The following is a 14982-nucleotide window of genomic DNA, read 5'->3' on the forward strand; positions in this document are numbered from 1 at the left end:
GGTAGATTTACTTATCTTCTCTAGAATTACAACATCAGTCACCTTCAGGTCAGTGAGTAGTGGTTTTATGTCTTGTCTGATGTTATTCTTTTTATTCAACCCTTGGTAAAGGGTATGAAGGAATGTGCACAGAACTGATCTTTTATCATAACTGAATCCAGTTCCATGCTGCTCTGAAGCCAATAGCACACACTGTTGAAGATCCATTATTTGATAACATGATTTGGAAACCCAAACAATTTGAATGTTTCGTATTGCTCAGTTCCTGAAACAGTTCTGTCCTGCTTTTATCCCTAATGTGTAACCTAAGAAATTGTTTGAGTTCATTTAATGTGAGATCATCTCTGCTTATGAGAAAATTGTTGAAGACACTCGGTTTAACTACCTGGCACTTCTTTTTCTTCTTTTGGCTGCTCCCGTTAGGGGCTGTCACAGTGGATCATCTTTTTCCATATCTTTCTGTCCTCTGCATCTTGTTCTGTTACACCAATCACCTGCATGTCCTCTCTCACAACATCCATAAACCTTCGCTTAGGCCTTCCTCTTTTCCTCTTACCTAGCAGCTCTATCCTTAGCATCCTTCTCCCAATATACCCAGCATCTCTCCTCTGCACATGTCCAAACCAATGCAATCTCGCCTCTCTGACTTTGTCTCCCAACCGTCCAACTTGAGCTGACCCTCTAATGTAGTCATTTCTAATCCTATCCATCCTTGTCACACCCAGTGCAAATCTTAGCATCTTTAACTCTGTTACCTCCAGCTCTGTCTCCTGCTTTCTAGTCAGTGCCACTGCCTCCAACCCATATAACATAGCTGGTCTAACTACCATCCTGTAGATCTTCCCTTTCACTCTTGCCGATACCCGTCTGTCACAAATTACTCCTGACACTCCACCCTGCCTGCACTCTCTTTCACAATTCCCATTACTCTGTACTGTTGATCCCAAGTATCTAAACTCAACCACCTTCGCCAACTCTACTCCCTGCATCCTCACCATTCCACTGACCTCCCTCTCATATACACACACGTATTCTGTCTTGTTCCTAGGGACCTTCATTCCTCTCCTCTCTAGAGCATATTTCCACCTCTCCAGGGTCTCCTCAACCTGCTCCCTACTATCACTACAGATCACAATAATAATTCTTTACATTTATATAGCGCTTGTCATCAGCAAACATCATAGTCCACGGGGACTCCTGTTTAATCTTGTCTGTCAACCAATCCACCACCATTGCAAATAAGAAAGGGCTCAGAGCCGATCCCTGATGTAATCCCACCTCCACAACGAATGCATCCATCACTCCTACCACAGACCTCACCACTGTCACATTTCCCTCGTACATATCCTGTACAACTCTTACATACTTCACTGCCACTCCCGACTTCCTCATACAATACCACAGCTTCTCTCAAGGCACCCTGTCATATGCTTTCTCCAGGTCCACAAAGACGCAATGCAACTGCTTCTGGCCTTCTCTAAACTTCTCCATCAACATCCTCAGAGCAAACATTGCATCTGTGGTGCTCTCTTGGCATGAAACCATACTGCTGCTCACAAATCACCTCACTTCTTAACCTAGCTTCCACTACTCTTTCCCATAACCTCATGCTGTGGCTCATCAATTTTATTCCCCTGTAGTTACTGCAGTCCTGCACATCCCCCTTATTCTTAAATATTGGCACCAGTACACTTCTCAGGCATCCTCTAACTTTCCAAGATTCCGTTAAACAATCTGGTTAAAAACTCCACTGCCATCTCTCCTAAACACCTCCATGCTTCCATAGGTATGTCATCTGGACCAACGGCCTTTCCATTTTTCATCCTCTTCATAGCTGTCCTTACTTTCTCCTTGCTAATCCGTTGCACTTCCTGATTCACTATCTCCACATCATCCAACCTCTTCTCTCTCGTTTTCTTCATTCATCAGCCTCTCAAAGTACTCTTTCCATCTGCTCAACACACTCTCCTTGTTTGCGAGTATGTTTCCATCTTTATCCTTTATCACCCTAACCTGCTGCACATCTTTCCAAGCTCAGTCCCTCTGTCTAGCCAATCGGTACAGGTCCTTTTCTCCCTCCTTAGTCTCCAACCTCTCATATGCCTTTTCTTTAGCCTTCGCCACCTCTCTTGCGCCTTATGTCCTTGTACTCTTGTCTACTTTCTGCATCTCTCTGACTATCCCACTTCTTTGCCATCCTCTTCCTCTATATGCTCTCCTGTATTTCCTCATTCCACCACCAGGTTTCCTTTTCCTCCTTCCTCTTTCCAGATGTCACGCCACGCACCCTTCTTGCTGTCACCCTTACTACATCTGCTGTAGTTTCCAGGCTGTCTGGTAATCCTTCACTGCCACCCAGTGCCTGTCTCACCTACTCCCTAAACTCAACCTTGCAGTCTTCCTTTTTCAACTTCCATCATTTGATCCTTGGTTCTTCCTCTTCTTGATCTCCAGCGTCATCCTACAGACCACCATCCTATGCTGCTTAACTACACTTTCCCCTGCCACCACTTTGCAGTCTTCAATCTCCTTCAGATTAACTCTTCTACATAGGATGTAATCTACCTGTGTGCATCTTCCTCCACTCGTGTACATAACCCTATGTTCCTCCCTCTTCTTAAAATACGTATTCACCACAGCCATGTCCATCCTTTTGGCAAAATCCACTATCCTCTGACCTTCTTCATTCCTCTCCTTGACACCATACCTACCCATCACCTCCTCATCTCCACTGTTCCCTTCACCAACATGCCCATTGAAATCTGCTCCAATCACCACTTTCTGTCCCTTGGGTACACTGTTCATCACTTCATCCAACTCACTCTAAAAATCTTCTCTCTCACCCATTGCACACCCAACTTGCGGTGCATATGCACTAACAACATTCATCATCACACATCCAATTTCCAGCTTCATAATCATTACTTTGCCTGACACTCTTTTCACCTCCAAAACACTCTTGATATACTGCTCCTTCAGAATAACTCCTACCCCATTTCTCCTCCCATCCACACCATAATAGAACAATTTGAATCCACCTCTGATCCACCTGGCCTTACTCCCCGTTCATTTAGTCCCTCGAACGCACAATATATCAACCTTCCTTCTCTCCATCATATCTGCTAACTCTCTCCCCTTACCAGTCATACTGCCAACATTCAAAGTTCCTACCCTCAGGTCCACTCTCTTTACTTTCCTCCTCTCCTCCTGCCTCTGGACACGTTCCCCCCCCCCCTCTCCTTTTTCAGCCAACAGTAGCCCAATTTCCGCCAGCACCCTGTTGGCTAACAGTACTGGTTTCAAACTCAGTAAATCCCTCATGTAATCCAGGCATCTATTTGTTTACCAAGGTTACTGTGTGAAATTTCAGAATCCCCATCATAGATTTGCCTACCATGGACTTTGAACTCCCAGTGAAGCAGAAAAGCAGCAACATCAGCAAGTCTTACCACCTGATAGGAAAGCATCCTCTTCCCAAGTTGCTCCTAATTTCAAAACTTGTGCCAAGGTGTTTAGCTTTGCTCTATTGAGTATCTGGATTCAGTCCTGTGGAGATGACACCTGTACAATCCTCACTCTTAGCTTATGGTTAGGAGTTGTGATATGAAATCCTGGTGGTGACGTAAGTGTGACATGCCTTTGTCCTTCAAATTTCTCACATTATCACCCTTAACATAATCAAAAAGTTAATACAGGTAAAATTCTGTTACAATGAATATCTTTAACACAAAATTTTCATTACAACGAAGTATTTTTATGGTCCCAACAGTTTCCCCATATGACAAGTCTACAGAAGTCTCTTTACTACGAAATGCAATCAGCAGATACTTTCATTAGAACGAAGTGCCCAAAAGGCCTTGAAATGCCTGAATGAATCATCCACACAGCAGTTTGTGCACAACTGAGCTGCGACCACAGAACTATGATCCCTAAACAGAAATATTGTAATTTTTTTTTTCTTTCTTTGAACTTTGCTCATACTGGTTTTCTTTTTTTTTTTTTTTTGCTGTTTTTGTTTTCGGTGGTTTTCAGGAATACCTTTTGCTTATTGCTCATCAACATTTGAAAAATATCCACTGGAGTTTAATTCATTGTCACCCTTCTATAGAAATGGCAGACACGAAAAACTGATAACAGTTCATATTAGAAAAAAAAAAATAATTTCAATTCCGGCAAAAAGATGTTGCCAGTGAATATGGAATTTCACCATCGACACTGTCAACTTTCTTAAAAGACCAAGCAAAAAAAGAAGAAAAATCTTGGGTTGACAAACGTATGCAACTTGCTGCATTTGAAGACGTCAAAAAAAGCAGTTTTTACGTGGTTCAGTGATGCTCGTTGAAGAAACATTCCTATTAATGCACCATTCATTCAAGAAAAATGTGAGGCTTCTAAACTCTATTAGGACCTCCCCCAACTGGACAACACGCCGAAGAGCATCCCAAAGTAAGATCACCGTGTCTGTGGAAGACTTATCTGTTGTTGGAGCAAGAGCAGGCTCATAGCTCTGCTGCGGCTCGCCACCAAAGTAAACAGAAAAGATCTCGATGGGTGATTCAAGGAATATTGTAAAATGCAGGGAATAGGATTACTTGGCCACTAACCTGGTCACAACCCTGCCTGACGCTGTGTCTGTGTATAGGAGAGTGGCAGATCCCGCTACAATAAAAAAAATGTGCTGTTCCTATTTCAAGCTGAATAAAGCTGGTTTTGTTAAAGTATTGAGACTCAGCCTCGTGTTTTGAGGTGCAAGACAGGGACTTATAGCGCGACCACGATCTTTTATGATTTGCTTCTGTGGCACTTCACTGCAGTGCTGTAAGCCTGCCCCGACAACGAACAAACAATCTACAGATGCTGCAATTACGCTTTGGGATGCACTTTGGCGTGTCACCCCGTTGAATGGGGGGGGGGGGGGACCCAAAAGAGTTCAGAAACCTCACAATATGAAGAAGAAAAGGATGATTCAGATTCTGATTGATAACTGTGCTGCCCACAGCATGCTTCCACATTTAGATAATGTTTGCATTGAATTTCTCCCACCCAATTGCACATCAGTGTTTCAGCCATTGGATTTGAGCAACATTCACACCCTGAAAAGTGTATTATCGCAAGGAAATGCTGAGAAAAATTCTCGTCAGCATAACTTGTAGACAGGAGGAGATTAAAATTAATGCGAAAGAAGCTACTGAAATGATTGCAAACGCCTGGACGCAAGTTAAAGAAAGCACTATCGTGACGAATATAGAATCCCATTACTACGAAATTTTCATTACAACAAAATATTTTTTAGATCCCCAGCAGTTCGTTGTAACAGAATTTTACCTGCAAGCTCTTGTTTGCCTAGTTGTGAGAGTTCTGCAGTTTCATCTCCTCCTTCATTTTCTATACTTGCAGCCAGAAGGCAGAGTTGACTGTAATCCAGCAATATTAATTACCTGTGGATATCCTAGATCAGTACCTTGCGTGGTCCAAAACAGTGCCATCACCCTTTTGTACCTGAAACTGGGCTCTCTGGATGACACCCTTATAGGAGTCCTCCCTGAAGATTCACAACAGGGATTTCCCAAGCATAGTGGCGACTGTCTCCACAATAGGGTGATGATCCCAGCCGAGCCCCTGCTTGTTATGGGCTTCAGGCCTAGGGGAACCTGGGCCAGGTACAAGCCACTGTTACTATAGGGAGTAGCCACAGCGATATGATGCCAAAAGCATAAAAGAAACAGGCAGCAGTCTGGAGTTTTTTTATATTATAATTTACCCAGAGGTATATCTGCTTCAATCTCTAGATCAACATGATGATCAGTTAAACAATGGTATGCATCAATTTCCTTTCAAGAACAGTAGTGTAAACACATTTATTTGATTAAATAACAGTATTGTTGTCAGCTATCAAGAAGTACATATACCACTGTATGCTGATTAGAAACAATTTGTCCCCAGAATGTGTTAATTTTCAGAGAAAGTGACCCTTTTGTAAGACAGGTAAATATCTATGTTCTGTAGGTAGCCATTTGCCCTTTCACTTATCCCAATCTCAAACAAAGGGTGCCTATTGCCCCTTCATCTCTTGGCTTTTATAGTACATTTATTATTTACATGTGTTTTCCCTAACAGCAACATACAGAAACACCCTTTTCTTTAAAACACCAATTTTACAGCCCAGTACAAATACATAAATAAAAAAAAATTATTATTTGGGAATGTACTGTTTTGAGGAACCAATAGCTACTGAAGGCAACCCTCAAAAGACAGATCAAATTAATAAAATATCTACTCCAATTTCAGAACAAGTTGCAAAACTCTCTAGAAGCTCAAATGTTTAATTTGACTAGAGCAAACTACCATTCTTGCTTACCATCATTATTCAGGTCCATCTGTCTGAAAATCTTGTCTGTCCGTTTTTCTGGTGTTGATTCATCCTCTGGCATCTTCATCACAGATGAAACCATCTTATAAATTGCCTGGTAATGAAAAAAAAATTCAAATAATAACTCAAGTGATTGTTGTGTACCCATAACAAAAACATAAAAACATTTGAGTATCCAAAATTTAAAATACTGATTCTGCAGTGCACTTTAGAGAAAACAGACCATGCATCTGAGCACCCAACAAGCCCATGAAACTTCTTTTAAAAGTAACTTCAACAAAGTCTGAAGCAAGTAAGCAGCTTCACTGAAAAAAAGATCCTAGTTTCAGATAAGAATGTTTTCAAATCAAACTAAATTCATGGACATATTTACCATTTTGTTGGGTTTACTCTCCTTAATTAACAGTTTTATTTCTCCTTTTAGGATATGGTTTACTTTTTGCCAAACCATTTCAGTCAGATTATTCAAAAAATCTAAAGTTGTTCTTTCTGTAAAATATTCACTAACCATTTGGAAATGGAAACTTGTTCACTGTCTATTTTACTTGTCCAGTTTCAATAAAGCTAGGTACCTGGAGCCCCTACAACTCTCAGCCTTCAAAGTGTTTTAAGAGCTGAGGCATCAGGTATGACTCTGGGGCTTCCTGGCTGGTTTTTACTAAATAAATCAGAGTTGATGAAAGAAGGACATCACACACATGCTGTTAGACCAGCTACTGGAGATATAATCTTCCTGATCTCATATACAGTTCATGTAGTTAAAGTGTACTAACCCAACTCCAAACAACACTATTATTCAAGTCAATTCTTTCTGAGATTTTTTGTATTCTTCCTTTCTTCAACTGGAAATCTTCACATAGGCATGATGATGGCCTGAAACTACAGGTAATGGAGCAGGTGTTCCAAAAAGGTTTAAAATGACACTGCATGTTTGTGATACAAATATCTGCTATATTCATATTACAATCTCCAGAAAAAAAAGTATTGTATTAAAGTTCTCAAATACAAAAATGGGCCACCCATTAGGATTTCAGTTTATAATTTATTCTCCACACCAACGATCAATACACCATGCAATCCACTACAAAGTAATCACACCAAACAAAAATTTGTTGCATCAACATGTTCCACTCCTTTACCCATAGAGCAGCAGCAATAATAACCAGAAAAATGGACAACCAACACTACTTCCCTATTGGTCTCACACAGTAAAACAGAAAAATAAAACCCACACACAAATAACAGTAAGTGGAGAAGAATATATACTGTAATTTTAAATACAAAAATATAAATAAAAACAACAATTTAAACAGACTCCCTAGAAACTTAGTGACAACCACAAACAAGGCAAAGAAACATAAAATGATAGACCAGTAGTAACAGCTGTTCGAAGTGATAACCATTCCTTATAATTGCTCCAGTAGAAACTGGAGAATGTAGAAAATGTTTGGAAAAGGTTTGCAGACCCCTCCGATCGAAATAAAATCTTTATAAACTTAAAATGTGGAAAAATAGAATTTGATGGAGTTCTTTTCATTTCAAAACCTGAAATGTAGTAACATAGAGCATGATAAAGAACAGTTTCCTCATCATGAGGTAAACAACTCACACCACTTCCCCTGCTCAATTGTGCACATGCTTCCTTTATTAGACAACTGTTTGAAAAATTACATTCTAATAGCCAATACGCGGCGTAGCATAAGCTGCATAATTATTTATTGATGTGTGAACACTTCCTGAAAGACACAGTTGTCCAAATGGGGTGGGTTTGAGGATACGACTGAGTGAATGAAAAGATGGAACTCTGGAGAGAGCAACATACAGTCTGTGACTGAAAACTGGCTCTGTCTTGCCTGCCATGGTTGGCTGCCTTAGTGAATTATAATTATATATAGATATAGATAGATAGATGATTATTATACCATAGAATGCACAGCGTAATAGTAAACTAAATGTAAAAACAACAACAGAAAACTTAACACTGCAAGAGTTCATGCTATAGCGCTACGAACCGCTCGCTAAAAACACTTTTTTAATGAGTTTTAAGCATAGGGAAAAAAAATTAACATTTGAAAAATCCATAATTTAATAAACCACCAAGAAAAGTAACATTGCAACAATGCACGCTATGAACCGATCGCTGTAAACAGAAGTGAAAACAAAATCAAGCCCGGTGCATTCTTTAACTGCCTTCTCTGCCTTATGCGTCCAGCCGTCTCTCTCCCTCATGTGTGTGTGTGTGTGTCACGTGCTCTCTCTCTGGCTCGCTCGCTCGCTGCACAAGGAATGCACAGGGAAAGACTGAGCACGTGCAGAAACCATCGGCGTGCATGGCTGCTTAGTGAATTGTTGGTGGGCATGGCTCCGTCTTGCCTGGCATGGTCTTGTGTATGTGTGTGTGTGTATCTCTCTCTCTCTCTCTCTCTCGCGCGCGCGCGCGCGCACAACTGCTTAGTGAATTGTTGGTGAGTGGGGCTCTGTCTTGCCTGCCATGGTCGGCTGCTTTAGTGAATTATGTTGGCGGGCGGGGCTCTGTCTTGCATCTTGCCTGCCATGGTCAGCTGCTTTAGTGAATTATATATATAGATAAAATTTTTAATAAAATTTACACTGCAACATTTATTCAAATCAAGTTCTTATGTACTTTTTTTTTTTTTTAAATCAATTGTATATCACACAGAAAAAATAAAATTTTAGTCATGCTTTCAAAACAAGCAAAAATATGAATATATACACACAGTATATATATATATATATATATATACATATACACACATACACACACACCTTCCCCAGGATTATTTTCAGAACAAATTAAGAATTCAAAAAAAGTGTGTATTTTATTCAGTCAATAAGCATCAACTTCAGTGTTATCAGGCAAGATCCAGTAGTCTAGCATATGCTCACATGTAATGGTTCCCTCCTTGAAGCTGGTCTAACAAGAAAGTCCAAAGATAGCTAGCATTCTCCGCCCTGTGAGGATTGCCACATTATTCACACTGGTTGTTTTTAAGCCATCTACTACTGTATGTAAATAGACATACTCTGGAGAGTCTCAGAAACTACTGGAGTCATTTCAGTATAACTGATTTAGTCATCTTCCGCTGTAAATTGTCTAGTAGTTAGATAATAAAAATGGTGTCAAATTTGATTGCTAGTAGGTGTCCGTTAACATTTCATGGAAGAGGGAGGACCCAAAAATAACTGGAATTTTGTTGTTGTTAGGTTATTTATTTATTCCCGGTTATTTTTGGGTCCCCCCTCGTATATGATGTATGTCAGTGGCATGCATATCAGATCCTTTGTAAGGATGCCTAATATGTGCATATTAGTCAAATTTAAAGTGGAAATTTCAACACCATAATATTTCTCATCTACTAAATATAAGGGTCCAAAATAACAAAACAAAATCCCTATGGCCAAAACTGCTTGGTATTTACCAGACCTATAACCATCAGTTTCTGTTGCACTTCTCCACCCAGCCATTACCTTTTGTTTTTTTTTTGTTTGTTTGTTTGTTTTTTGTCAAAGTGGTAACCTGATACTGTGGACAGGGTGTTTGGGTGTGTTTATATACTGCATATTATATTTTATTATATCAATTTCCTTGTTGAGCAAGCCCATTCATTTTTATGCATTATTAACATTCATATAAAGCATATTTAAAATACCTATATTTTGTATATGAAAGTACAGTATTATATTTTAGGTTCTGCCTTATGGTGAATGCTGCTAACTCTATATGCAGGAGTATGACCAGCAATAGACTGGCCTGCACCCACACACTACCTCTATCTGGCTAATGTCCATTCACAATTCCATCAAATATATACAAATATATTCACTTTTGGCATCTGGAAGAAAAACAAGGCTACAAACAGTAAGAACCTAAGATACACGGGATTTGTTGAGTGTGCAAACTCCATAGAGTCATTTATTCAGACTACAACTTGAACCTAGGACTCAGGGTTGTGAAGCTACACTCCTACCACCCAGTTTATTAATTTCTCTTGTCAAATTTATTATTTCCCAGACAAAGCTGTTTCATGCTTGATGTTTTTTTTTGTCTTTACCTATGGAATGCTCTACAGCTGCTGGATTTCATTTCCACTACTTTCATATTTGCTTAATATAACATCTCCCTTTCTCGATTCTTATTTGTGTAAAACAATTCAGAGTTTATATTTCTGGTAGATGGTAAAGATCAACAAGAGAGTAGTGAAAATGAACATAACACAGAAGATGAGGTATCACCATGATATTGAAAAATCTAAAATGTTTTATTATTTTGAGAGGATGAGCTGTATGCAAACATGAACTGTGTCAAATTAGTGTAAACAGGCTTGAGGATTATACTAGAAGACAAAACTCTGATAAACATGAAGTGAAAAGGGCACTTTGTTTAAGGACGGATATAGTCTATATCCATTTGGTCAAGAAAGGACCCTCTTTTTATTATTGTGAATGGACTGGTTTTGCAGTTTGTGGCCAATCTGTACATATTTTCTAATATGAACTGGATTAGAAAAACATTAAATCCTTAAATAAAATCATGTCTTTTTTGTAACATAGGAGGCATTTATGAAAAATTATTCTTATTTGCTGTACAGTCTCTACTCAATCAGTTATCTAAAAGGCACATTAGTCTGTTTATTCAATTTTAAGTGAAGTGAGTGGAAAGCTGCCAAAATGTACTGTACATGTAGCATCTGAAAGCTCTTTAGTACTGTGTGTCTTTCATGCTTTACTATTTTCACTGAAGATATACGAGCTGGGGCAGAAGCACACTCCACTTTTCAAGTCCAAGCTTTATATACTTGGACAGCACAGAGAGATTAATAAGTAAGTTAATTTTAAGTAGATTAATCAAGTTTGTGACACACAGTACAACACAGCAAATACAATGGGTCAATAAGTAAAAAATGGGAGGCAAATACTTAAGATACTGAACTGCTAATCACTTGTACATTTAAAACTTTAACATGATGTCAACATTCTGAAATCCTACAGTTAAGACAAACTGTTGCCTTGGCTGGCCCTCAGGATAATCCTTGCATTTTGCAAACTCAGACTAAATCCAAGATAAATTTAACTCTATAATCCATAATCGCAGTCCTCTTCGTCATCCAGCCAGGGGTCAGTGTTCACATGGAGTGGCAGCCTGTTAGGCAGCACAGCCAGCCAGCTTCCATACCAGGGCCATGTGCAGGGCTCTTAAGTATAGTAGGATTTCTAGGATCACGATAGATGCTGCTCTTATTATGAAATAAGAATATTTCATATTTTGCTAATGCAGTCATTTTTTAAATTTTGTTTTTTGAGCTTGACAAATTGCACTGTGTTTTCTAAACATTACTTGTCAAAAACTGATAAATATAATCCACTGGTCAAAAACTAATATCCAGTAGAACATACTCTAAAATATATAATATCCAACTGTGCTGTACTTCAAATGTCTTCGAGCAGACATTTGTTGACAAGAGCTGTCGAGTACAGTATGCTTTGACAAATCGTTGCCAACTTGGTCCAGCAGCATGCAGTATATAACCATCCCAGTACTAACCAGACAGAAGGCAAAAAAAAAATCTCTTATGTAATCTTGTAGGTATTAGAGATAGCGAGAAGCTTCTTTTAAGCACTGTCACTCACTGTCCTCATATTCACTGCTAGCTATCCTACTGCACAGTAATTTGTTCAGGATAGCAATGTAAAGAACACAAACAACGTTAACATATGTCACTAAATATTCTAAATTAATTTGTTGTAAAAATGTATTGATAAAAATCTTGTTTTTGGATTTATTCTTGGCGGACAGTCTTACATTATACATGCTCTTGTGATCAGACAGATGACATTTATTTGTTATCATAATAGTAGAAAAATCATAGCAAGCCTACATGGTACAGTTCAAGAGTGAAAAGTTGGAAAACATTCAACTAGACTGGGCTATTTTAAAGGTATAGCTCATCTGAACATGCATCCATCCATGTAACAAATTAATCCTGGTCAGAGTTAAAGGGTGCCAATGCCCAATCTAGCCACATTTAGTGCAGAGTAGGAAGCAACCATTTGCAGAGTCCCAGTTAACCATTGTGCACATGCACACACACACACACAAACACACACACACAGTCACGGAAACTAGGTCAATTTAGAGTTGTCAATTAACCTAATACACAAATCTTTGCAATACAGAAGAAATATGAGGGTATCTGGTTGAAAGCCAACAGACAGATACTGTATACTGTAGGTAAGAATGTGTAAACTCCACAATGAGTTTCCAGGCTAGGATTACATTCTAAGGTGCCATTGATACCCAGTGCACTATCAAGCTACCCTACCATTATGTACTTACACCCTACCTCAAAATCATAGTCTGCACTTTTGTACATAATCTTCAAATTGTGATTGTGTTTTAGTAATACGGAAAGTCACTGTTCAGTCAATCTGCAAAATCTCTTTTTCAGAGATCAAAAATGACATTTTAAATGTTGAAACATTTACAGTACCATGGTTTATAAGTGTAATTTTACAAAATAACAGATATTACTTTTCATACATTTTAAGCATTATGTAAATTTGTGTACAACAAATTCTAAAATGATTCAAAAAGAAAAAAAACTTTTAAAGACAAATATTCATAGTTTCACTTGTCCATCTGTACAGCAGACTAAAACATTCTGCTTAGACTATATATGTGTGCTCCAGAACATGGAATTCCTGAGTAATGGGACACATTTCTCCAGAGTCAGCCATCACAGTTAACTACTCTCTCCCAGTCTTTTTCTTCCCACTTTCACTCTTTAGTTTTTTACTCTAGTGGTCCTGTTGTTGCATATGTATTTAAAACACACAGTTCCTGAGAACAACAGAGCACAGTTCATTTTGGAGCTAATTTTTCACATTGTGAAACAACCTCTGTAAAAGCAACTGCCATATATTTCAATCACTCTAGCACTTTTCTCTACTTAAGGAAGCAATCATATTTAAGCAAATTCTTGCAGAAATGCAGAGAACATTTTGTTTAGCAATACGTCTTCTTCACATGGTTGCCCTCTTTTTGGGAATCCTACATTGGGCTGGATGCCATTAGATACTTGGCAAAAACGTTGCTAACACCTAAATTTGAGAACTTATCTTTGGTAGGTTCAGGAACTGTGAACAACCTAAAGTACATGTTGGTTCCAGGCAAAATGTTCTTTATGTTGTACGTTTTTTTCCCTGACTTCTTTCTGACACCTCGGTAAAATAAATAAAATGTTAAAATTTACATGTGGCTTCTAACTATACCTAAAAAACATGATTTGATTTGTGCTCTGAGCATCACTATTAAACAAGAGTCCAACATTTTAACACTCCATGGAAGGCCAGGATTTGACTCCTGCCTGCAGCAAGAGTTATTACGGTAAATAAATGTTGAAAGTATAAAGAGATGTATAAATTAGCAGCTATGGTTGACTCTAAAAATACACTTGAAACCATTTTACTATGTTGTACATGTGAATATTTTATGCAAAGGGTGTGAAGTATATTTTGCTCTAATGACATCTTGCATGTGCCATTGTGAGAAGGCATGGTATTGCAGATTACGATACTTGCCTTATTTCCATAATAATACGGAGACAGAGAAGCACTACATTATTCCCATGCAGACACAGGAAGAACATGCAAACTGCACATAGGGAAGACCCAGGACTCAAACCCTGGTCTCCTTTCTGCAAGGCAGCAGCATTACCACTATGTCATCATGCTGCCCCTGGGTGTTAATGGAACAACCAGAGTTACAAGAAACAAAAAAAAAAAAAAAAAAAGAAAAAAAAAAAAAGGATTCAATAATGGATTAAATGAGGAATAAAAACCATTTACTAATCTTGCTACATGTATACAGCCAGCTACCGCCCAGTTAGTCGGTATGACACAGTTAAATTATGGATTCTCAATAGTAAAAACTAGCATTTTAACATCTTTCCAGCTTCAGGATGGAGCTATTATATTATGTCATCATAATATGTTCTGTATTTCTGAAATACCTTTGAAGATAGCATACATGTTGCCCATGTGAATAAATACCTTCAATTGACTTCTACCATTAGCACAGACACTTTTTCCTGCAATTATATCTTCCTGCTGCAAGACAAAATTAACTTCAGCAATCACTGGACAGTTTAAACAGTAGGGCACTACCTGAGCAGTTAAACAAATACAGCCGATTCAGGAATATGACATTTAATAGAATATTGAGAGGACTCCTATCTTTCCAGTACTCAGATACTGAAGACTTGGTAACAGACGTCGGCATAAATTTCCAATATGGTCATAGTCTTGCTATGTCAAAATTGAAAACCATACATTACATCTTGTACTATATGTCAGCAGAAACAAAAGTATAGCTTAGTAAACTAAAGCTCACAGCTCTAACCAGCACAAAACACATATTCAGGTAAATATAAAATATTTAAGAAAAACAGGGCCAAAATCAACTTAAGCCCATGTGAAATTAAGTGCCTTTCCAGCAAACTTTAGTCACTGCATTCATTTACATAATCTTAGCAAGTCAGTGGTGCATTTCCGTGAAGCCAAACACCTAAAGCGACATCAGTAGAACTAGTCTG

The 14982-nt window shown here is 38.5% G+C and overlaps 2 protein-coding genes across 2 annotated transcripts in view; both read right to left on the reverse strand.

Moving 5' to 3' along the window:
* LOC114664624 (CD276 antigen-like) overlaps window positions 1-14982 on the reverse strand; it is a 233561-nt gene that overhangs the window by 201910 nt on the left and 16669 nt on the right. The gene's annotated exons all lie outside the window — the stretch shown is intronic.
* LOC114664322 (hippocalcin-like protein 1) overlaps window positions 1-14982 on the reverse strand; it is a 52005-nt gene that overhangs the window by 18680 nt on the left and 18343 nt on the right. Inside the window, exon 4 of the mRNA XM_028818402.2 lies at window positions 6359-6464. Within this exon, the coding sequence (XP_028674235.1) occupies window positions 6359-6464 (106 nt within the window). The remainder of the gene's footprint in view (window positions 1-6358; window positions 6465-14982) is intronic.

This window comes from Erpetoichthys calabaricus, chromosome 14 (assembly GCF_900747795.2).
Source record: "Erpetoichthys calabaricus chromosome 14, fErpCal1.3, whole genome shotgun sequence".
In the NCBI taxonomy this organism is placed as follows: Eukaryota; Metazoa; Chordata; class Cladistia; order Polypteriformes; family Polypteridae; genus Erpetoichthys; species Erpetoichthys calabaricus.